At 34.4% G+C, this 24,049-nt stretch overlaps 2 protein-coding genes and 1 non-coding gene across 10 annotated transcripts; 1 reads left to right on the forward strand and 2 right to left on the reverse strand.

The window, feature by feature from the left end:
- Positions 1-1,998: 1,998 nt before the first annotated feature.
- TRNAR-CCU (transfer RNA arginine (anticodon CCU)) lies at positions 1,999-2,071 on the reverse strand. The gene has a single exon. It is a non-coding gene; the product is annotated as a tRNA-Arg (tRNA).
- A 541-nt stretch (positions 2,072-2,612) lies between these two features.
- On the forward strand, positions 2,613-5,288 carry LOC115698739 (uncharacterized). The gene is made up of 9 exons (XM_030625895.2): positions 2,613-2,899; positions 3,004-3,204; positions 3,330-3,447; positions 3,591-3,661; positions 3,756-3,804; positions 3,937-4,013; positions 4,114-4,223; positions 4,707-4,806; positions 4,956-5,288. The coding sequence occupies exons 1-9, from the start codon at positions 2,788-2,790 to the stop codon at positions 5,048-5,050; spliced, it is 933 nt and encodes a 310-aa protein (XP_030481755.1). The 5' UTR covers positions 2,613-2,787; the 3' UTR covers positions 5,051-5,288.
- A 2,176-nt stretch (positions 5,289-7,464) lies between these two features.
- LOC115700507 (ubiquitin C-terminal hydrolase 13) lies at positions 7,465-17,441 on the reverse strand. 8 transcript variants are annotated; one of them, XM_061102532.1, is made up of 32 exons: positions 17,214-17,441; positions 16,862-16,928; positions 16,515-16,674; positions 16,253-16,410; positions 15,317-15,582; positions 14,998-15,216; positions 14,812-14,920; positions 14,601-14,716; positions 14,356-14,454; positions 14,045-14,154; positions 13,818-13,892; positions 13,621-13,699; positions 13,362-13,508; positions 13,180-13,260; positions 12,958-13,077; positions 12,283-12,405; positions 12,098-12,175; positions 11,900-11,988; positions 11,706-11,814; positions 11,525-11,593; positions 11,324-11,434; positions 10,163-10,218; positions 9,899-10,076; positions 9,706-9,807; positions 9,556-9,627; positions 9,383-9,448; positions 9,153-9,218; positions 8,825-8,911; positions 8,545-8,661; positions 8,359-8,433; positions 8,169-8,255; positions 7,465-8,041 (listed from the first exon to the last, which is right to left on the reverse strand). In XM_061102532.1, the coding sequence occupies exons 1-32, from the start codon at positions 17,241-17,243 to the stop codon at positions 8,000-8,002; spliced, it is 3,363 nt and encodes a 1,120-aa protein (XP_060958515.1). In that variant the 5' UTR covers positions 17,244-17,441; the 3' UTR covers positions 7,465-7,999. The 8 variants fall into 8 exon arrangements, with proteins under 8 accessions (XP_060958515.1, XP_030483914.1, XP_060958516.1 ...); XM_030628054.2 differs by having other exon boundaries at positions 16,515-16,677; positions 16,862-16,925; positions 17,214-17,440; XM_061102533.1 differs by having other exon boundaries at positions 9,896-10,076; positions 16,862-16,925; positions 17,214-17,419.
- Between the last annotated feature and the right edge of the window lie 6,608 nt (positions 17,442-24,049).

A 24,049-nucleotide genomic window follows, 5' to 3' on the forward strand; every position in this document is an offset into this window, starting at 1 on the left:
TTTAATATGGAGATTGACCAAATGAATGTGACTACAAGAAGGTGTGTGTGTGTGTGTGTGTGTGTGTGTGTGTGTGTGTGTGTGTGTGTGTGTGTGTGTGTGTTCTTGATTTCGTGTGTGTTTTGTGTGATTTCCGGTTCTGAAACCCTAGGTACATGTTTCACATCATAACTAAAAAACTATTTTTTGTTTTTAAGAACAATTTTTTTTTTTTGAAAACCAATTCGTGTGTGTGTGTGTGTGTGTGTGTGTGTGTGTGTGTGTGTGTGTTTTGTGTGATTTCCGGTTCTGAAACCCTAGGTACATGTTTCACATCATAACTAAAAAACTATTTTTTGTTTTTAAGAACAATTTTTTTTTTTTGAAAACCAATTCACTTTTTGTCAATATTGTTTTTAAAAAACACTAACCAAACATTACTAGTGTTTTAAAAACTTCAAAAACTATTTTTTGTTCTCATTTCAAAAAATAATTTTTTGAAATAAAAAACAGAAAATAATACCAAACATGCTCTAGGGTTCTCTTTGTGAGAGACAAATAGTTTCGAGATTGAATCTCGAACATTTTGAGTAGAATACTCAATTTTTAGGGTTTTTTTTTTTCTTGCTTATTGGATTGGACCAAGTCTTTATTGGACTCTCTTTTTTATTTTTACAAATTAGTCATGGACGCATGATTAGTTTTTAAAAATACCATATTTTGTCCTATGTATCTTAGTGTAAAAATACCATAAACAAAAGACAAAATTCAATGAAATATATTGTGTAATTTGAGAAAAAGAAAAATGAAAAACACACAACTCACACAAATATCATATTTTGTCTTGTGCATCTTAGTGTTAGAGACCACATTTATTTGTATAATGTGTTTTTTTTAACAAATATGTACGATGTTTTTTCCTTTTTCTTTTTTGGAAAGAACTTCAGTTCAAAAATGTAAATGATGTTTTTGAGTATAGTCCACTTCTGGTATACAAAAAATTAAGGGATAAGTTGAGGAATACCTCTTTTTTGTATCTATTAATTAAAAATATCCTCATATTATATTTCATTAAAATGTAATCACTTTTGTGAGTGTATTGCTTAATATACCCTCACCCTTCACTTAAGTCTAGCACCTTTTCATAAAAAAAAAAAGGTAAATACTATTTTGGACCCTGTGTTTTGCAAAAATTATAGATTGGACCTTGTGTTTTGTTAAATGACAAAATGGACCATGTATTTTCTAAAATAGTAAAAATAGGACCCTGAACTTAATTTTTGACAACTTTTTTTTAATACAACCAACTTGAAGACAATGCTTAATACGAACAGATACAAAAAATATAAACAGTTTTGTCATAGCACTTTTAGATCGGATTATAATTAAACTTTATTTTGACAAAAAATCTATTCAGGGTCCTATTTGTACTATTTTAGAAAATACAGGGTCCATTTTGTCATTTAACAAAATACAGGGTCTAATTGGTAACTTTTATAAAACAGAGGGTACAAAATGGTATTTACCAAAAAAAAAAAAAGTCTATCACCTAATTTTCATTAACTTAAAGTGTATAATGGAGACATCATCTATAAAAGTGGGTATATCTCAAAGAATATAAAAATAAAAATAAAAATAAAAATATATAAATTAAAGTGAGTATATAATGTAATTTTCTAAAAAAATTAATCGTCACGAGAATTCCAAATCTCATATTCTTATGAAATGATGTTGCAAAGAGGCTACGAAGACCTTTTTATGGGACTGCCATAAGTAAAAATTGCACAACTCACAGCAAAAAAGATGATTTGGAGTTTAGTTTAGAGAAATCCATTTTCTTATTTCTCAGTTTCCCAATAAAGATAAGAAATATTCTCAGTTAGCTAATTCGTAAAGAAAAAGTGCAATTGGCTGATGAAGAAGATTTGTTTCATTCATGTCCATAATGGAGGCAAAGCCAATTGGTTCAAAACTTCAAATTCGTAATTTGAGAAAAAAGAAAAAAAATGTTATAATGCACGCGCCAGGTAGGGGTCGAACCTACGACCTTCTGCTTAGGAAACAGACGCTCTATCCACTGAGCTACAGGCGCTTATTGATATATTCTAAATTTTCATTCTATTTGTCGTCTTGATAAAGTTTTGCTAATTTTGTTTTCTTATTAAATATTTAGTAGTTTATGAAGATATTTATTTATAATTTTAAATTAATATATAGTACAAAATGTAATTACATATTTCTAAAAAAAAAAAATGTAATTACATAAATTTTTATTTAATAATCAGTTAAAAACTGTATACTGTATCCAGTGTACCGATCCATCTTAACTGTTTCGACATGCTCTATGTTGTAAATTATTTTTAATTTTTCAAATTTTTACCAAATATCTTAAATATTTATGACACCATCACAAAAATAAATTTGACTAAAAAATATGCCCGCTCATATTCTTTTGGATACATTGGTACATATTTTTTTAGGTATTGTTATAAAATATCAAAATATCTAATACCCCAATAACATCATGTTTTATAATTAGTTACTAATCTTTTATGAATTATATTAAAATAAAGTAGATAATAAATTTTACCAAATAATATTATTGCAACGTATTTCTCTATTTTCGTTGAGAAATGTGAACTGTGAAGGCATTCAATATCATTCCCCGTTATTTCATTTTATCTCAGGCTGCTAATATCTGATAATCACATTTTAAATAAGTTTTTTTTTTTTGAATAGAAAGATTTTTCTCTTTGAATAAGTTGGAGAAAGGGATTTCCCGCGCTCATTTCTTAGAGAGAGAGAAAAATGGAGGAATCAATAGAGAGGTTGTGCAGAAGTTTAGGTTCATTCAGTAACCATCTGGAAAGCAGCTGCCATGCCCTCAAGCAATCCATTAACCGTCGCGCCATCCCTCTCGGTAGGTACCGTATTTTAATAATCTCACCATTTTCATTTTCACTTTACTTTACTTTCTCACCTACCAAACATGATTTCTTCTACTTATTTACATCTTTATTTAAGATTCCGCATCTTCAACCTTTATACAATGCCTCAATCGGAGGGTTTCCACCGCCGGTGGCCAACTTAATCTGCTCGAATCCATGTCCTTGTCAACTGTATCGTTTGAGGAACTATTAGGTCACTGTAATGAGGTTTACAAGAATAATCAAATCCATATTCTTGAACTCCAAGATTGTCTCAAGCCCTTGGGATACGTCCCCGGTAATTATCCCCTTCCCCTTTTTATTTTTCAATTTTTTTTAATGTGCGTTTTTCATTCTGTATTTGTTTGATTAAATCTTCAAATTATTAAATTGATTAATACTGGTTCTGAATTCTGATTTTAGAATTGGAGATTGATGATGAAGATGAGGTTTTAAACACGGATTCATCAACTGCGCTTGATACACACTCGAATATAATGAGTTCGAACCGTGGAAATGTTTTTTTGGACGACGAAGATTTGTATCCTTGTATAACAAAATTTAGTATATCCGAGATACTGTGTCTCATGTTATGTACAGCTAAAAGTTTGTTTGGGATTCAATTCAGTTTGTTAGGCAAAATGTGTTTTTCTCTCTTGTCTTTCTTAATTGCTTGCTCAATAGATTCGATGAGTCGTTGAGTTTGAAGAATATTGGTCTTTCCAATGTTTGTCTTGCTTCTTTAGCATCCGAAGGTAAGTTGCTTTATTTTTTGTTTGAAAAGTCGCCTTTCATTTTTAGGGTGATAATGATAATATTTACCTTTCTCCTATTCGATATATGATGCAGCAAATAATAAGATTGATGATCTAGATGTGTATATGCAAGAACCCACAAGGTTAGTTTACAAAATCTTAGAAGTTCATTGTCTTGGAAAGGAGCTTTTTTTCTTTTAATCATTATCCATCATCTTATCTGTGATTACTTCTGGTCTTCAAAGGTTATAAATGTACTCTTTTGCAATATACAGACACAGGTCACATGACTTGAAGGAGCCAGATTATTCAATATTGGGAAAATCCAAAATGAAAATGTACTTAGATGATGGTACATATTATATCTTTATCATTATCACTACATTTTGTGCCAAGTTCATTCCTATTAATCTATTAACATTTTCTGCCCCTTCTTTCTCTCATGAATTTAGAGGGAAATGACGATGCTCTAAAGCCTGTCCAAGCTCTTTCATCAATAAAATTAGTGAAGGACGATTACGAGAATCTTCCTTCCTATATGAAAGGTCTAGCGTCATGGGAGGTATGAAGTTCTCCTTGTTGTCCTGTGGTTTAACCTATGATTGTAAAGCAAGTAATGAATTATCTGATCTTTGTTTTGAGAATTTTCTTTAATCCTTAGAATATATTGCCAAATTATGAAAACTTATAACTAGATAGTAGTGAATGAAAATAGCAAGAGAATCTACAATGAGATTTTTTCATTGTACCGATTTAATATAAGAAGTTCATGGACAAGAAAGTTGGAACATTCTGAGTTCTGGCAATATCTCAAGTTGATCGGTGGTAATAGGAGTACATGTTTTCGCTAATCCTTCTTAAATGACGGGTTTACAATCGTTTCATCATTCATATTATGCATCAGATTGATGTATTCGATTTCTAGAGAAAATATGACAGTTCTGATTATATAATGATGATTGCATTTTACTTAATATCTAACGATCAGGACAATTTTGTAATGCATATTGTCTAAAATATTATATCTTGCATTCTGATTTTTAAGGATTTGGTCACTGCCGTAGACAAGATCAATTCAAGCTTGAATCAGAGAACTAATGGAAGTAATTTCTTTGGCCAAGATGAAATTTCATCACTGGGGTTGGGTGAGTAATTCTTCCGATCTCATGGTAGTAGTTCTATAAAAATTACAAATTAACAGTGAATTGATGAATCCCCGGCAAAACAAACCATATTCAACAACGTTAGTTTCATTAAGATTACACTCATGAGATATGCAATTTTGCTGGTACAGGGCCAAAGGCGAGGTCTTACCTGCTACTGCTTGTACGTATGGACCGGCTTGTTGTCGAAACTATAAATGGTTTGATTTCCTACCGAGTTTTATAGATGTGGGAACTCATATGTATGCTAGCTGAAAATATTGATCTGATCTGCAGATGTGTCGAGTTCTATTATTTTAAATGTGTAATTTCAAGAATGTAAAAAATAATGTATGTGGTTGACACTTTTTTTTTGTTTTCTTTCTAGTAATGCATTAGTTTAAGGCATTTGCTAGCAAGTCTTAACTCGGCAAATATTGGTGTGAATGTGATTACATATGGGATTAAGGAATTGATTGTTTACCACAGTTTACTTGCACAAATTTATTAAGAAATAGGCTACTAGGAATCAATTATTTGGGTATTATAATTTGGGAGTAAGGAGTGAGATTAGCAATAATGTTCAAACCGCATTAAATAGCCATAATGTTTTAATATTAGTTCAATATTAGCTCTTAAATTTAAATTTGTCTTAGAAAGGAGAATTTTTGTTTATAAGAAGATGTGGTATAATTTCTCCAAATAAAAAGATATTTATAAGACTGTCCAAGTAATGGAAAGTTAGTTGTCTCCCGAAAGTATATTCTCGGATAGCTAACTTGTCTATTCAAAAGAAGTCTCGTGGAATGATAGTCGTCATTTGGAAGGTCCTTCCCGAATGATATCATTCACTTTGGGTGTTGTCTTCAAGAAAGCTAGTTCTCCTCCGGAGGGAGTTCTAGATGGCTAGTTGTTCCTCATGAAAGGGTGTTCTGTATAGTTGACTCCAGTTGGCTATTTTCCTATCTGGAAGCTCTTTCAGCATACGCTTCAGCCTGTTGTCTAGGAAGCATATGTTTCATCCGAAAGCATCTTGTCTTGTGCTGATGTGGAGATTTTGTTACAAATAGTTTATTAAGTCGTAACTAACTTAACAACTTAACAGTTGCAGTCATCGACTTAGGATCTTCATCACGAGCTTATAAATACTATCAACACTTATGATTTCAAGCACGCTGAATTGGCGAGTTTAAAGAGGAGACTTTGAGTTTGAGAGAGAAAGAGATTGAGAGGTAAAGAGAGAGGTACATATAAAAGAGAGAAATTGAGCACTTAACTATTATGTAAGGTATGTAACGGCACTACTAACAATACCTTTAGTCGCAGAGAACTTGTTATTCCCAACCACTAACAACAATTTGATAGTGAGCCATCGAAGAACCAGGAACGAAACAAAATAAAATTATTTCACATAGACAAGACTAAAACACTCAAAATCATGTTACAAACACAAGATTAAGACACTCAAAACTATATCACAGAGACAAGACTAACATAATAGCAAAAATCGAATGGCAATAGGAAAATATAACCCGGAACAAGCCGCACCTATGGCCAAAGAAGGTTGGCAGACTTAGCTGGAAAAAAAGACATCCTGTATCTATAAATTTTGGAACGATAAACCTTAATTTACTTTATAGTTAATTATTTAGTTCATGGAAATAATAAAAAACAAATAAATAAATTAGATTTTTTCCCTTAATTACAATCCTTGTAGAGTTGACCCTTGATTTTTTTATTATTATTTTTAGTAAAAATTCCTCTCAAACTATACAAATTATTGCAAATATCCCACTTTTGTTATATTTTGCTCATTTTTTATAAACAATTTACTTATGCGGCTATGATTTATATATATAATTGCAATACAATAGTCTAAGAATTTACATACGAATTTTCCTAATTCATCGTTACACTGCTATATATGCATTTCTTTAGGTAGAAAGAATGTAAGTTATTTGCGAAAAACTTTATATTAAAAGGAGCCTTTTGGTAAAAAAAAGAAGTTTACCCTGGAAGAATTCTAACACGTCAGCATGGCCGAAAATTGTCCACAATTGACATTATTTGTAAGATATTTATTTTTGAGAGAGAATAAAATCTGTTATGAATAGATTTGTTTCTATATTTATGAATAAGTTATCAATTATGTAAAATTTTCATAAATACATATATTTTATTTTTTATAATTTGCATTACTGTTCAATTTGATCTCAATATGTAGTCAATCAATTGTAAATAAACTAAACATACCAAACACAAAAATTATTTAACGTACTCGTAAACCTAATTTTCTTTCCCATTCAGAAAAGTTTTAAGCCATTTTTTCCACAAGAATTTGTCCAATTAGCACATCAATAATTTATTAACCGCAAGAAAATAAGCAATCTTCAAAAAAAAAAAAAGAGCACCATCATTTTTTTTTTTCTGCAAAATGATGTATAAACAATTCAAATTGCAATATAGTAAATAATAATTTCTACAGAATCCTAGGGGCAGATGCCAATTTAATCGACCATTTTACACTGATCCACTTCTGATGATGAGATTTCCTTTTCCCTCCATTTTTGACAAGTTACGACTTGAAAGGGAACACCAACAAAAGAAAAGTGAAAAAGAAATACAAAGGAGCTAAAAAAAAAATACTAAAAAGCGGCCGACTATACCCGGATATACATCCCCTCAAAATCTCCTTATGTACTGTGCTAGATTACAATGGAGCTGTATATATAGAAAGCCACCAACCCCTTGAAGCAAGGAGGTGTCTTCCTATGGAAGAAAAGTAATAAAATGAAAATAAACCCAAAAAGAAAAGGAGGAAAAGAACAGACCCAGAACTCAAGCAGGGAATAACAATAAATAGATAGGCTACACATTCAGGAGATGATGATCTCATTCCCTTTCCCCCCACAAGCATCAAAGCAATAATAAAAAAAAAAGAGAGAAATATATATGAAAATAGAAACCTAAAAACCAACAATTTGAGTGCCTAACCAAATCCCCTAAAAGTGAGAGCATCATGGTCGTCATTCTTTGGCTGTGTTTTCTTTCTATTTTTTTTTTTAACTGAAATGGCTCTTTTTGATCCCACTCTTGCCATTTCCATCCCTAACACAAATGTTGTGGCCGCGACTTGACAACTGAATGCTTGATACACTCTCAAGAGCTAAGCAGGGATCAGCAGCTGCTAAAAGCTTTAGTTGTAAATTTTAACTGGCTTCTCGTATGCATGTCGGTTCTGCATAATTTTGGATGAAAATCATTAATGAGAATCACTCATGTATAACAGAGCATTAAGAATGAATAAGTATCTGTTTGATACTTCACCCCTTTATTGTGCTTATATAGCATTGAGTTAGTATTACCTGATTTACTGCATAAGCCCTCTTAGGAGCATTATCAGAGTGCTCCAACCCAAGGTACTGTTCCCAAGCACCGTATACATCTCTTCTCTGAAGAGAGCAACAAAAAAAAAAATAAAAGAGTTCAAACTGAAATATCCAGTAAAATAAATTGTGCATATTACAGTTGAGGTATGCATAACTATAGACAAACCTGAAAACGACTTGAAACTACATCAGAATCCTGCAGGTACTCTGGACGGCCAAGGGATAAGAAAGCAAACTTCCACTGCATAAAAGAAAAACAAGATGATAAAGAGAAAAAAAAAAAAAAAAGAGCAGCTGATAAAATTTGACAACAAATAAATGTCTATTGCTGAAGAAACAGCACAGAACATACCTTAGAAAACTCATCATCTGGAACCTGCAACTTCTTTTGAATACGCACCTTGACTTCAGCTAAAGTCTCACCTTCACGAATGACCAAGAAGAAGGGTTCACCAAAATTTTGGACTTGCTGTTTAAATGGAAAAAAAATGTACAAATAAAGAACATAACAAAATCTTACTTGTTAAGAATATCCTTCACTACTTATCTAATCACTAATTTAAGCAAACGATTAAAAAGAATACATATATATATACATATATTTATGGGACTGAGCTCTTAAAATTCAGTACCATCTGGTTTTGAGCAGTGTCCTTTGTGAAGTGGTAAACATGAATCAAGCGATCATGGGCACCCAGGTTTTTCTCTTCTTCCGGAATCTGTAACTCACAGTTAAAAAAAAACAGCATCAAATCATAAGGTATACCAAATGAATAAAGAACAAAGATAGTCTATAGTTGTATAAGACTCCAGTTTGGAGATGAAAGTCATCTATAAAAACACTCCATGAAAGAATAAGAAATAGTAGGACATGCCAATGACACGCCAATCAGACAATAAAGTTCATGAAACAAGATTCTAATAAGTTCACAGAAATTGGATAGAAAAAGGAAAACTTGCCTCCTCTGCTCGCAAGGTCCAGTATTGATCATTTATATTCTCTATCTTTTCAGTGTGTGGAAATATCTACAAAATGAAATGAAAACAATTATGCTAGAGCTTCTAAAATCTCTGTATCAGCCACATAAATCCTCAGTGACAATAATGTTATGAAGTACATTGGCATCACGAAACAAGATGGTCAATAGAAAAATGTCATTAAGATTTTTAACTTTTAAATAGGCCAGTACCTTGTATATCTTGTGGTAGAAAACCTCAAGCAGTCTGAGTTCTGCATCTGGACGAGACAACTCTACCTGTTTTAAGCAGCCATGCTTGGTGAATTCTTATATTTTCATTGTTTTGAGTATCGACTAACTAATTTTTTTTAAAAAAAACAAAAATTAGAAGAGGAAGAAACTACCTTCGTTTTAAGTTCGTTGATCACATCTCCAACAGTGCTCTGTTTGGGTAATCTGATGTTGTGAATAACAACCTAGAGACAATTTAGACAAGTATTAAGGACCTGGAAACATGTATACAATATCATATTAAAAGATTGATTCATACGGACCTCATCTTTTGTTGCGTGATGAAAAGCAACTTTCAGATTTTTCAAACCTTGTAGTTCTGGCAGGGGGATGTCCAAAACTTCATAGTACAAAATATCTGAGGTCTGTCAAAATGATCAAGAAATAATATTACAAATATATACTATTAGGAGCAAAAAATTAACTAAGAAAGAGTTCAATCAAAGATCTGACTACTTGATTGTAATGGACTAGCATGTCTGACAAATGTTCTACTCCTCTGTATTTTATAGGCTGGGGCTTAGGTTGCTGAGAATAACAGTTATGAGCTGTTAGCCTGATTTTAGATGGATCATCCAAACCTATTTGGCGAGCCACTCTCTCCACCACATCATCATAACTGTGTATCTTTGACCTAGAAAATAAGGGGTAGATTCATATAGCATCACCAAAATCTAGATGATTATACAATAACAAAATGGCTTTACAAAAGTCACTTACAGTTCTAAACAGAAATCATCCTCCTTTGGTCTCTCCAATGCTCGAAAGTGAACAATCTACAAAATATCAAATTATATAACAGCAAACTCTCATGTAAAAGGACATACAGCACCATGCTCAGTCTTTTAGTTGATTGTTCAAGGCAAAAATTGTATATACAAGTGCAAGAACTAATTCAACTCAACATTATCTAGAGATAAGTCATAAAAACAAACACTAATATTATGTCGATATTGGTAGATCATATATCTGAATTTTTTATTCAAAAAACGTTTGTTTTAAAATTTATATAATAAGTAAATATCTTTTAAAATCATGAGCAACATTGGTGTTGTAATTTGTATGTATAGATCAAGTTTTATCTACTTATTCTGCTTTCCATTCTTTCATAGTACCAAAAAAAAACTCTATTTCACTTTCTACTATTGCATATCTAATACCCTCGTATCAATATTGGGTACACTAAGATTGTATTGCTAATAAGTTTGAACTTTTTATGAGTTTAGTTAGGTGTTGATGCTTTCTTACTACGTATGAATGTCAAATATTATCATATTTAAGTGATAATATAATCATGAAAATAATATATTATATATAGTATATACTAATGTTTGATTTACATTTATGATAATAAAATATATAGTATATAAGCATGCTGCTCAAATATACCTCTACCTAAGCTTAAGATTAATTATAATATGCATCAGCAGCAAGTTAGCAGACCTTTTTGATTTTTTTTTATGTATTTTGTTGAATTATAATTTCTGAAACATGGCATTTTTATATTATGATTACGAGATTATTATATACTGCAGTTATCTCAAAAAAAATAATAAATTTGATCTGTTAATATATTATATATTCATGTAATTATTGAATATTATTGCATTACTAATTTTTATCAAGAATTTTTATAATTTTAGACAATTTTTGTGATCTCCGTAAATTTCTGATATTTTCATTCTTGATAAGAAGATAAATGGTCAGCATAGATAAGGAGTGGAATAACTTAGACAGTAATTATTTTCTTACTAAAATAGTACAAAAAAAGGGTCATTCATTCTAATCAAAACAAAATTTCGAGTACTTTTTTTTCTTATTTAACTCTAGAGGACCCTTAATTTTGTAAGCCTGACTAAAACCATCCACATTGGTTAGTACCTGTCGATTGTGTACATATTCCAAAAATGAAGGCACATCTGGGTATTTGCTTTCTACTTCAGTTTCAGGTAGAGGAGATTTCTGAAAGCAAATAATGTCCCCATCTTCGATCTGGTAATAAAATTGGACAAAAATGGTAAAGTACTACATCAAATCAAACTACTTGCGAGGCATAGATAGGTCAAAGGATAACATGAGTACCTGACTCAACCGAAAAGAGGTCCTCTTATCAAGGTGTTCACACATGACACAAGGTTCAAACTTTATCTCCTGAAAAATAGATCACACATTTTACATTGTAGAATTCTAAAGAATGAAGGTGACTACGTCAGCCAAATAATAGATAGATGACAGGACAGGAACTCTAAAATGACAAACAAACCTCATAAAGCTCTATTTCTTCATCAGAAGCAAATCCAGCCATTTGATTAAGTTTTCCTAAAATTTCCATTGGCTTACCAGAGCTTTTCACAAAAAGCCTCCCAACATATCTGCAACACAAAAGAAATTATTGAGTCACAAACAATGAGACTAAATCAGAGAATATATAATAGGACAGGACAAGGCTCTAAGTACCGTAGCTCCTTTTTCTCAGGATCATAAAGCTTGAAAAAGAGTAGTATATCCTCCTTAGTTTTGTCAGGTGGAGGAATAGGACGTAAATCCTGAAGCATTATAGAAATTTTATCAGTAACTATCTAGCTGCTATCACTAACATAGTAATTGCCAAGACATGGAAGACTCAAAAACCCGCAAGCAAAAAAAACATATTACCGGTCCGAGCTCAACTTCCAAAAACAATTTGAGCTCTGCATTATGTGTCTTATTTGAGACCTCTCTCAACTGTCCAACCTACAAAAAGGCATACAGTTGTGGTCAGCTACATTAGCAAACTTTTAACCAATGCATTACAAGTACTTGTAAGCATTTTTTAAAAATTAAAGGAGATAACGAATTACTGATTGTGTTTCCTCCTGAGGTGTCAAAGGTCTATTGGGGCGGTACGTGTGATTTTGCCGTTTTGCCCAAATCCAGAATCGTTGAAATTGCACAGGTATTCCAAACTCTTTTGCAACCTCTTCCTATAAACCACAACAAACGCCTGGTCAAAAATATATTATTTCAACCCAGCAAAAAGGGGGTTCAGAGAAAATCAATATGCAAATTAGGAATATAAATCCACATTACTCACAATTATCTGTAAATTTTAATGAAGTATATAAATCCACATTACTCACAATTATCTGTAAATTTTAATGAAGTATATCTGTAAAAGCTATATATAACTTAACAAGAATAGCACAAGGAAAGGGGAAAAAAACTGAGACAAATATGTGGAAAGAATAGCTTAGTTTCAAGGATTAAATGACAAAACGAAGATGAAAGAATGAAGAAAATATGAGTATAATGGTAACATAATGGCCAAAGCCAAAACATTCAAATAAGAAGTTTGAATTTGATGCATCTAAAATTCATAAATACATCCTACATACCACAGGACCAAAAAAAAAAAGTTGGAAAAGTTATCAGTATTATTCATTTGAATTTAGCAAAATAGTTATTCAGGGAATATAATAAATATCAATAAAAACTATGATACGAATTTTGAAACCAGAACTAACTGTCAACAGTACCTTGAATTGGTTAAAAGGTGTTTGTTTCTGAATACGGAAACTACGAACTTTATCATGATCTACAAGGTCAAAATATATATCTTTTCCAATCTGTTCAGAAAGGTCCTCATCTCGTGCGACCTAAATACGTCAATGAATTATCACAACCATTAATATCCCAGAATAGAAACTACTAATTCACAAGACAAGAAGCCACACTAAAGGTCAAGACAAAATCAATACCTTTATTATAGTAAAAAGGTGGGCTTGTGCTTTATATCTTTTCTTATCCTCCTTCTCTTCTTGTTCTTTCTTCAATCTCACCTGAAATTAACCACAAGTTAGACTACATAACATGCTTGGGATATTAAGTAACCTAGAGTTGATACAAACAAAACAAACTATAATTACATACACGCACTTACCCTTAAATGTTCAGCAATGTCCTTCTCGTCAACATTACAAATTATTTTGTCCTTGTCACTTTCCCTTATATACACAAGCATGTATGCATTAGAGTATTTTGTAAACTTGAAGGGAGTATTATTAAAACCAGGATTGGTTTGTGGCAACTGTGAAACAAAACGAAAGGCATCAAGATTAATTCACAAATAATTATAACATTGAAGGATATAAGAATAAACTAATGATACTATAAAAATCTAAAAACAATTTATGATTTACCTCTTCCTCGCCACCATACTGCTCTTCTAGAGCCCTTTTCATATCTTCTTTTGTCACGCGTTCATCATCAAATTTGTACCTGAACTCCCAAAAAATACAACCAGTTCCATGGACTGTGTAAAGACCTTGCTCACAACTGAGTGCAGTTTCATACACATGTATAACTGCATAAATATACTTCAACCAAAATTGCATACCACTGATCTGTGAGGGTTGGCCGAATAAAAGCATAGTAGTGTCCACCATGCACCCCACCGCTATGAACCAAAACACTGTCACAAAAGAAATATCTAGTCATATGAGGAGATGCTAAGTAGATACAGTAAAGCTCCGGATTTACACAAAAATCTATCACAAAAATGAAACATGGTCCCTGAATCAACTGCAGCAAAAGAAATCCTCAGCATGCAATTCACATATATACCTATGAAGTGTATAAAGGTTGCGGACACTTCTATCAGCATCAGGTGATAGATATTTTCCATTTTCCCTGTCAAGATCAAGTTGAAGAGGAAACTCATAGCGGTCATTGATCTGCAAGGGGAAAAAAATTGCAGTTAGTACAAGACGGATGCACTGAAAAAAGTCAAACTCAAACTCAAAGCAAAGGAACAAAAGAAATCCTCTAATTTAAAAAAGGAAAAGATGTTTACAGAACTGTAATAATTGGTAACATGCACATAAAACAGCTGCTATCAACCTGATGATAAAATAGAACAAGTATCCAAAACCAACCTTGACCATAGTGTCCCGCATAAAATCATATTCAAACCGCTTTAGTTGAAGTTGAAGGACAGGTGGGAAGTCAATAAATAAGACACCCTTCTTAGCATCCTGATATTAAAAAACAATTAAAACCAGATACATAAAATAATAAATGAATCTAAAAAAAAAAACCCTACTTTATATGGTAAAGAGCATTGTACTTTGAGGTTTGACATTTTAGTTTTCTTTCTGTAAAATAGAATATGGGAACTAACCTGCAAACCATGTTCTTCAGCATGGTATTTATTATCGCCCTCAAGACGTTCAACTTCCACATATTTGTCAAAAGAGGCATAAACATCCCGACATCCTTTCACATCAAGCTGAAGATCTGTCAAGTACAAAGTCAAATTTTGAATCATGCTCTGATATCAATAATAGGTTTTGAACTCTTATAACTGAACACTTTAGCCAGAAAAGAATTACCATAAAATGATTCCTTCCTTGTAGATTTGTAGTCTACATTTATGCACTCGATGTAATTCATGTGATGACCCTCAAATAATTGTTGTATTGTACCCTCCACAACAGTTCCCTGAACCAGCAACGGCATAATTACAATGAAAACAATCAAGAAATATACTAATGCCCATAACATCAAACCTTTTTTACCTTCATTTTGTCTTCAAGCTTTTCACAAAGTACCCTGTTGAGTTCTTGCACATCATGTTGCATAAAAGAATCATATGTATCCCATCCAAAAGACTTGGTTAATTCTTTTGTGGCAACACTGCTGTCATTGTATTGAAGCTTATAGAATAAACTCTGTAGTGCAAGTGGGATGCTTCCCGATGGCATATCATTCTCAGTAGTTGGCATATGGTACACAGCCTAATGAATACAGCCCAACTTAGAACATTTTTTAGACATAAGTAAAACAGTAGAAACAATCAAAATTTCCTCTAAGATGAAAATGAAAACACCTGCTGACCTTTCTGAAATAAGGAATATGGTACAACGTCTGGAGCAGAGAATTCATGTAACAAGTTGCTCCCTGATTCTTGAGCCCAACGTAACCAGTTTCCTTTTTAGAATCATAAGACCAGTAATCAAGAACCTTGCGGACAGCTACCTCGGCTTCAACTAAACATGTGTCATTCATAAGATATCCTCTACTAGGGTCATAAAGATCACTCAGAGGCATGAACGATGTGAAGCCCCAGTCACTTTCCCTTGTGTTAAACTGGTGCTGCGTGTCTACAAGATCCAGTAATAGGTAGAAACTGCAAGTCAGTTCACTTATTGTCTGAAAAGACAATTGGCAAGAAAACCAATTGCTCTATCACATCATGATTTTTGTAATATATATGTATATACATATATAATTATATATATAACCCAATCAAGTGAGAATTATTGTAAATAAGGAATATCAGTCAGCGTTCGTAGTAGAACCAGGAGAAGTAAATTAATACAGGCTGGAAGACTAGATCCCTTAAGGTAATGGATAGCATCTACTCTATGATATTGCAACATAATTATACTGTGAATTTACACCTTTAAGTAGTACAAAAGAATTTGAGGAGGAGATACATTTTCTTATTGATAGAATGATGGAGATCCCAAACATCATGTATGACTAAACGAACAAATGATCTTGACAATATTAGGAATCAACCAATAAATCAATTTTATTTAAGATAAAAAACTGATCAAGTATACTTTAAAGTTGAGTGGGAGTAAGAGAATAGGGAAAGAAAAGAAAACAACTACCATTACAAGTTTTTTAACATAATAATAAGTATTATAAACAAGATTATGACAGTAAAACATTGAAAAAAACAAGAAGTCAATCCAAGACATACAAACAAATTATCCACTAAAGAACTAAATTAGTAAACGACTAAATAACAACAAAAGAGAATACCCTTTCTTATTGAGTACTTGTTATGCATCTGGTTAACCACGGCCAGGCTGAACTGAGCATATCTACTCCATCCATAAGGCAATGTTGAAGAATCGGCCACATCCAAATACATTGATAGATAGTCTACATTATTCCCCTTGGGAAAAATTAGTATTCGCCTGAGTAAACCAACCAACAACCAGTAAGGTCAATATCCGATCATCACCAGGAAAAATAACACACACACAACACAACATGACGCTAAGTATATGACCATAATTACCATTTATAACCCCCCACGACGAAAACGTCAGAATAGTGCTTTTTTACATTCAACCTTGTAAAGTTTTCAATTGTCCAAGTAAATTTAATTGATGGAGGATCCTCTACTGGTTGATTCTCAACAGTTTGATTCTCCACCGTATTAGCGGGCTCCACCTGAGCTGCTGATACCATCAAATTAAAAACAATAAGGTTTGGAGAAATCAACAAAATCAAAACCCTAACACCCAGCGATCAAAACACTCAATCCCAGATCAATTTGGCAACATTGCAAGCTTCAAAACAAGCTTCGTTCACAAATTCATCGAATTTAAATGACTAAAATAGAAATAAATAATTAACTAAAACCTTCCATTGGCTGAGGTCCCTCGACCAAATCCGAATGCGGCACAAGCATCTCCTCGTCTTCTTGCTGCTGAAAGAAATACGCAAATCAGAAACTGCGATCGAGTAAAACACAACCCTATCCTACTAAATCAAAACCCTAGAAATCAACAGTCTAAAAAAGCCTGAATTTTCCGAAATTTTCAGCCAATTCGAAAACCAAGCGGACAAAAGCCCTCAAGCGATCATGAATCACCAAAAGAACGAACAAAACAAAGCTCAAAATTCAAAGAGAGAAACAAAAGACAACAAAATGAAACGAGCGTTGAAACGAAATCAACAATGGGAAAGAACTGAGTTTTCGGTATGCACATACATCCAACGGCGGAGGAGTCATCATAGTCATTGATGAAGAAAACTAGGGTTCGTCACGATCGACGAATCGATGAATATAGAGATAGAAAAAGAAAATCAGTGAGAAAAATCGCGAGAAAATAAAGCCAAACAGGGGACTTGGGAAGAAAATTAAAAAAGGAGGTAAAACACTCCCGAAGGAACTTGGCTCCCAAAAAAAGCTCTGTGGGGGAGTTTTTACTTCAGGGGTAGGGAGGGACGGGGAGGAGGGGTATTTTCGGGATTTCATTATTAACAAGGGGTAATATCGGTACCACAGTGGCTGGGCTGTGGTAAATTTCTCTCCGATGCGATATCGTGGGTAAGAAAGAGCCAATGAAACAATTCCACGTAGGGGAAAGAGAGTAGACTTGAATATACAATTCTTACGTGGCAGGCTTGGGAGGTCACGTGCGCTTGCTCAGGTCCAAGATCAACGTCTCTCATGCTATGCAGTTCTCTTCTTTTTTATTTATTATTTATAATCTTTTCTTAAAATTAATTAAAATTGTGTACGACTTTGTGTATTTTACTTTTTTTTTTTTTGAGAAAAAGCTGTTATTATAAATCAAAGAGTGTCATTTACAACAACAGAGAAAATGGTAGAAGGAATTTCTTCTATCCATATACAATCATTATCCAACTGTAAAGCTTGTTTTGCCAGGCCGTGAATGGCCATAGCATCCCGTCTAACATGAGATATACAAGCATTAGAGAAAGAGGATAAATGATAAGAAATATCTTCAACTAAATCATGAAAGCTAGAGAGTTGTGACTTTTTGCCTTGAAGAGCATGAACTAACATCAAACAATCAGTTTCCACACTGTGAGGCTGTAGCTGCAATTGTTTAGCCCATTGGAGACCCCAAAACATAGCTTTGGCTTCCATTTCTTGCGATTTAAAATTGCCAACAACAGGCTTGGACATAGCTGCTATAACCCGACCAGTGGAATCCCGTATAATCACACCAATACCTATTTTATTCCTCGAAGAATCAAGTGCTGCATCAACATTCATTTTTAAATTTGATTCAGTAGGAGGAACCCATTTCACAGGTCCTGCATCGGCTGCCACACACGAAACTGCTGGTGCAGTAGCAGATTTCACAGAGTGAAAATTAGCAAGATAAGCTTCAGCTTGTGATGAAATAGCCATTGGATGCTTGAGTTGTTTGCCATGAATATAATTATTTCTATCCGACCAAATAAACCACATAGTGCAAAATAGTTTTTCCAGTTCAGATTTGGTTAGAATTGTGGATAGAAACAGTAGGTAGTCACCATCTTTCATGAAACCAGCCTTCGTAAAATCAAGTTGAAAACTGGTATGCTGCCAAACAGATTTGGCATGACAGCAGGAAAATAATGCATGTCCAATAGATTCCCATGCTCTTGAACAAAGTGAGCAGGTGGCTGAGGTAATCACTTTCCTATGAAAAAGATTTTGTGCCACTGGTAAGGCAGAGTTGATCACTCTCCAGCCAAAAATTCTCACCTTAGATGGGAGATTTAATCCCCAAAACAGCTGCCACCATGCCTCCCCGCGATGTAGAACCGGAAGAAAGGGTTCTTTGTTTTCCAATGAGCAGGCTAAATTATACCCGGATTTGACTGTGTAGTCCCCAGAGGAATCATAGTGCCATCTCCATCGATCACGTGTGGAATTATAAGACAAAGGAATGGTTAAAATTCTATCAATATCCGCTGGAGAGAAATCATTGTGAAGCAACTCCAAATCCCATTCCCTAGTGTCAGTAATGTAGTCTGCTACCAAATTACTGCAGCTGCCTGTGAAACGCAGAGGCTTAAAATATTCATTGCCTGGAATCCATGAATCTTGAGCACAATTCACACCAAGACCATCTCCAATTTTAATGATTAAACCTTTGCTTAACAGCTCCCTGCCCCAAACGATTCCCTGCCATGTCAAGGATGATAAACCAGAAACTTTTGCTGTCATAAAATCATTTTGATGATAATATCGACCCTTTAGGACACGACTTAGCAAAGAATTTGGAGTTTGAAAAATCCGCCAGGCTTGTTTAGCTAGAAAAGCTTGGTTAAAATGTACAAATGATCGAAATCCTAAGCCACCATCTCGTTTAGAAGTACAAAGAGACTTCCAATTCTTCCAATGTATCTTTTTATTATCTGTTGAAGATCCCCACCAAAATCTTGCCATCATAGTTTCGATTTGCTTACAAAACTTAGCGGACAAACGAAAACAACTCATAGCATATGTTGGAATCGCTTGCACCACAGCTTTTAAAAGCACTTCTTTTCCACCAATGGAGAAAATTTTATCACTCCAAGCATGCATTAATTTCCAAATTCTTTCCTTTATGTTATTGAAGAGTTGGGATTTATCTCGTTCACTGTAAGCTGGGAGTCCCAAGTAAGATTCATGACAAGCACAGATCGGCATCCCTAAAATTTGTTGAAAGGAAAGCTTAACAGCTTCAGGAGTGTTAGGCGAGAAGGACATAACCGACTTGTCAGTGTTTAAAAGTTGTCCAGATGCACGGTGATATACATCCAAAGCACGCTTAATGGAACCACAAGATCTATCATTGGCTTTCGATGTACAAGAGGCTATCATCGCCGAACAAAAGATGTGTAATGGATGGTGAATGTCGAGAAACAACAGCTCAAGTCTACCAACTGCTTCCTCATGTCGCAACAATCGCGAAAGCCCTTCGAACAAATGAGAAATAGATATGGGAGAGTGGATCACCCCGACGCAACCCACGCCGAGGTACACGAACCCGAGACTTCTCCATTGATTAGGAAAGAAAAAGAGTTTGTATGTAAGCATGTCATGATGAGAGAAATCCATTTAATACCAAAACCCATCTTCCCCATAACTGCAGCAAGAAAAGACCATTCCACCCTATCGAACGCCTTACTCATGTCAAGTTTGAGAGCAAAGAAACCCCAGAGCCACGAGTTCCGTGCTTCAAGCTATGTACCATCTCAAAAGCCACAAGAATATTATCCGTAATCAAGCGATTTGAAAGGAATGCACTCGTGTTTCGAAATAACAGAATGTAAAACTTCTTTAAATCGCAAGGCCAGCATCTTAGAGATTATTTTGTATGTAACATTGCAGAGACTAATTGGACGGAAATCCTTCATGGTCTTAGGCTTTTTGATCTTAGGAATCAAAGTGATAAGAGTCTTGTTGAAAGATTCAGGATTGGTTCCATTATTCAAGACATCAAGAGCCACCTGAGTCACTAATTCCCCAACAATATTCCAATTGTGATGATAAAACATAGCTGACATCCCATCTAGGCCTGGACTTTTATCTGAACCGATAGTCTTCAATGCTGTAAGAACTTCCGAGTATCGTAAAATCTTGAGACAAGAAATCATTCTGTTCATCCGAAATGGTTGTTGGTATGGTTGATAGAACATGAGATAAAGCCCAGTGATCTTCATTGGAAGCAGTAAAAAGTTCTTGAAAATAATCAGCCACCACTCTTGAAATGCCTTCTTTTGTTGTAACTGTGTTTCCATTGTCATCCGTAAGTGCTTTAATTCTATTGTTTGAATGTCAGTAGCTTTGGAATGAAAAAAACTTGGTATTACGATCTCCCGATTGAAGCCAATCAACCCGTGAACGTTGTTGCCAATATTGCTCTTCATTAGCCAACAATTCATCCAATATAGATTCAGAATGCACTTTTGCGAGAGAAATCCGGGTCCGAACTCGGATGTATTCAACCCGTGGACAGTTTTTTGAGCAAGTTTGATGTCTTGTTTCATCTTTCCAAACTTCCTATAATGCCAATCATGAAGGTTATTAGCACAAACACGTAAAGAGGACACTAAACGAGAAGCTGGGTCTGTTTCTGATGAATGCAGCCACGAGTTAGAGATAATTTCAGAACACTCTTTATCCTTCAACCAAAACTGTTCAAAACGAAAGCGTGTTTTCCTTGGAGCTTGAGCAGGTGGTGTCAAATTGAAGTCTATTTCAGCCAATAAAACTCTGTGATCAGATCCATAATAATCTAAATGCGACAATTTTGGCCAAACAAAATTATCTCTCCATACATGATTAATGAAGCACCAATCTAATCTCTCCTTTAAGCTAGATGCACTTTTTCGATTCCTAGCCCATGTAAATTCATCACCAATGCTAGGATTTCGGTCAAAAAGCATTGGTCCAAAGTTGTACGAAAGGCTTGCATTTGATTGTCATCTCTTAAAGGACCACCATTTTTATGTTCATTTGAGAAAATTTCATTTATATCCCCTATTAATAGCCACGGGTCTAGAGGAGAGACATCAGCCAATCTCCTTATTAATTTCCAAGTATGCTTCTTATTGACAGCTTCAGGAAAACCATAAAGAGCAGAAAAATGCCAACGAGGACCATCATCAAACAAGATATAGCAATCGAAATGATTTGTATTCATTGATAAAAGTGTTACATCAACAACATCTTGCCATAATAACATAAGACCCCCCTTCAAACCTACCCGAGCAACTTCTAAGCCATTACTAAAATTTAAAAGATTCTTAAAACGAGAAAGAGCACCATCACACAATTTAGTTTCCATAAGAAACAACACCTGAGGAGATTGCTCATGAATAAGCAATCGAAGACGACGGAATGCACTCGAGTTCCCCAAACCCCGTGCATTCCAACTTAAGAGTTTCATGATGAGGAGCGGGATTGCGAAGCAATCACCGCTGCATTGTCATTTTCTCCATCAGAATCTGAGCTTTCTGTCGAAACTGTAGGAAGAGGATGCACCCCAGCTGACAAGGTTGAGGGATCAGTAACTTGGTTTCCACGGCATCGTTTAAGAGTCTGTCTTAAAGAGATTGGATCAAATTGCCGTTTGAATTGGCGGTTAGGATTCAGGTTCTCTTGATCCATATCAACAAAAGGATCAGATATAGAATGTGAAGCTGTAAATGGTGGTGTTGTTGAAAGAGACATAGAGGGATATTTATGGGAAACAGGCATAGGCAGTGTAATGGCAGGTTTTAATTGTGGTGATTTATGATTAGTGTTGATAATGGGAGGATAAGTAGCATGTATGGGATCAAGCAGTGGTGATGTAAAGTGCGAAAAAGAGGAATGGCCAACATCTGGTGTGTACACATTGGATAAATGAGTTGCTGTTGTGGTAGAAGTAGAAAGTGGTTTTGAAATTGCATTGGATATATGGGGAGACAATTGATCAGATGGAAAGTTGTTAATGTCGTGTTTAGGTGGTATGAGTGTGGATTGAGTGAGAAAACCAGGGGAAAAAGGATGTGGTACTTCGGAGGAAGTGGTGGCTGTAATGGTAGAAGGTAGAACCCGTGTAGAATTAGTAACCATATTCCCAGTATTTGACGATTCACCAATTAACAAGGGTCGTGGATGTGCAGCAGGCCTGTGTTGCAATTGTGGAATTGAAGCAGTTAAAGAAGTTCTTGCTAGACGAGTGAGAAGTGGCCATGCATTTCCCTTAGAGAAATCCGATCTATAGCGATCATATGATGAAGAAGGCAGGGCAGAACCAATCAACGTAGGTCCATATGGAAGTTCAGGATCAACACCGTTGTCTAGTTGCTCAAGAAACACAGGACATTTCTGATACAAATGGCCAATTAAACCACACTCCATACAATATTCGGGAAGACGTTCATACCGGAACTCAACCCAGAACTCATCCTTCACACGAGGCAAAGTAATCATCTTGCCTCTAAGCAAAGGCTTAGTGATATCCAATCGAACTCGAAAACGCAAAAACGGACCCCAACCTTCATTCAAAGAGTCTTCATGGACAGAAATAAACTCCCCTAATAAATTTCCTAGTGATCTGGCCAAGGACTTTGATTTACTAAGAAAAGGCAAACGGTAGGCTTGCACCCAAAAAGGAGAATAAATCATTGCTTCGGGAGTAACATTATGCATCGCCATCGGTGGATAAAGTACAATATGATGATCTTGAAAGTGCCACGGCTCCTTTTCAAGAGCCCGAAATCGATCCCCTTCACACCCAAAACAGAGTATAAACATGTTTACAAGGTTTCTTTGATATTAACCTTAAATCGACCATCCCAATGCTGTGCCATTTGACGTTGAAAAGTTGAAAGCCAGACCTTCTTATTTGTAATCACACGAGCAAACAGAGAAAAATCAGGAGATGGTAATTCTTCAGCAAGGCCGTCATTGCCATCATCAGTAATAGCAACAACCGTCTTCTCAGCATCAGATAATTGCATTGCTGATTTCATCTTGTGTAGAAATGGATCCATAGTACCAGAGGAAGAAAAAGATGGTGATAGGAAGTGGAAGATGAGCAGTTAAGAAGAAAATAATGTGAAAAAACTGGAAAAACCTTAGTGGACAATAACTGCCTCAGAGCACAACAATAGGGCAGACGCTCTATTTTACTTTACTAATTGTATTTTATTTGTTCAAGATAATTAAATCCACGTCTTTTGGGTGTACGGCTTTATGTATTTCACCTTGAAGATAATCTATCTAGTCGGTGCTAAGAGTGAACTAATAAACATTATGGGCCGGGAGTTGGAAATTGGGTTTGTTGCTGGACCCAGTACACTTCATGGCCCGTGCAGCCCAGTTATAAATGAAATTGAGGAAATTAGACTGCATATTTTATTTTTTTTTAGAAATTTGACTCTATACCCTTTTTATATTGTCTTTTTTTATTTTTATCCTCTTTTTTAAAGTCTATTATTTTTACCTTTTTTTTAAACATTGTACCAATTTTGCCCCTGTCACTTTAAGATACTCTCCATGTAACTCTCTTATGTCAGGGTATTTTAGGTACAATACATATAAAAAGA

The sequence above is a fragment of the Cannabis sativa genome, chromosome 8 (genome assembly GCF_029168945.1).
Source record: "Cannabis sativa cultivar Pink pepper isolate KNU-18-1 chromosome 8, ASM2916894v1, whole genome shotgun sequence".
Classification (NCBI taxonomy): Eukaryota; Viridiplantae; Streptophyta; class Magnoliopsida; order Rosales; family Cannabaceae; genus Cannabis; species Cannabis sativa.

Bases quoted from the DNA above. Each gene is read 5' to 3' on its own strand.
- LOC115698739 (XM_030625895.2), top strand. From the start codon at position 2,788: ATGGAGGAATCAATAGAGAGGTTGTGCAGAAGTTTAGGTTCATTCAGT. The intron at 4,014-4,113 runs GTACATATTATA...TCATGAATTTAG, and splicing joins GAAAATGTACTTAGATGATG to AGGGAAATGACGATGCTCTA. The intron at 4,807-4,955 runs GTGAGTAATTCT...TTGCTGGTACAG, and splicing joins AATTTCATCACTGGGGTTGG to GGCCAAAGGCGAGGTCTTAC.
- LOC115700507 (XM_030628052.2), bottom strand. From the start codon at position 17,243: ATGACTATGATGACTCCTCCGCCGTTGGAT. The intron at 15,583-16,252 runs GTATTCTCTTTT...TGGATCTTGTAG, and splicing joins CAAGTACTCAATAAGAAAGG to ACACGCAGCACCAGTTTAAC. The intron at 9,449-9,555 runs GTAGTTTCTTCC...TGCTTAAAACAG, and splicing joins TCAACGAACTTAAAACGAAG to GTAGAGTTGTCTCGTCCAGA.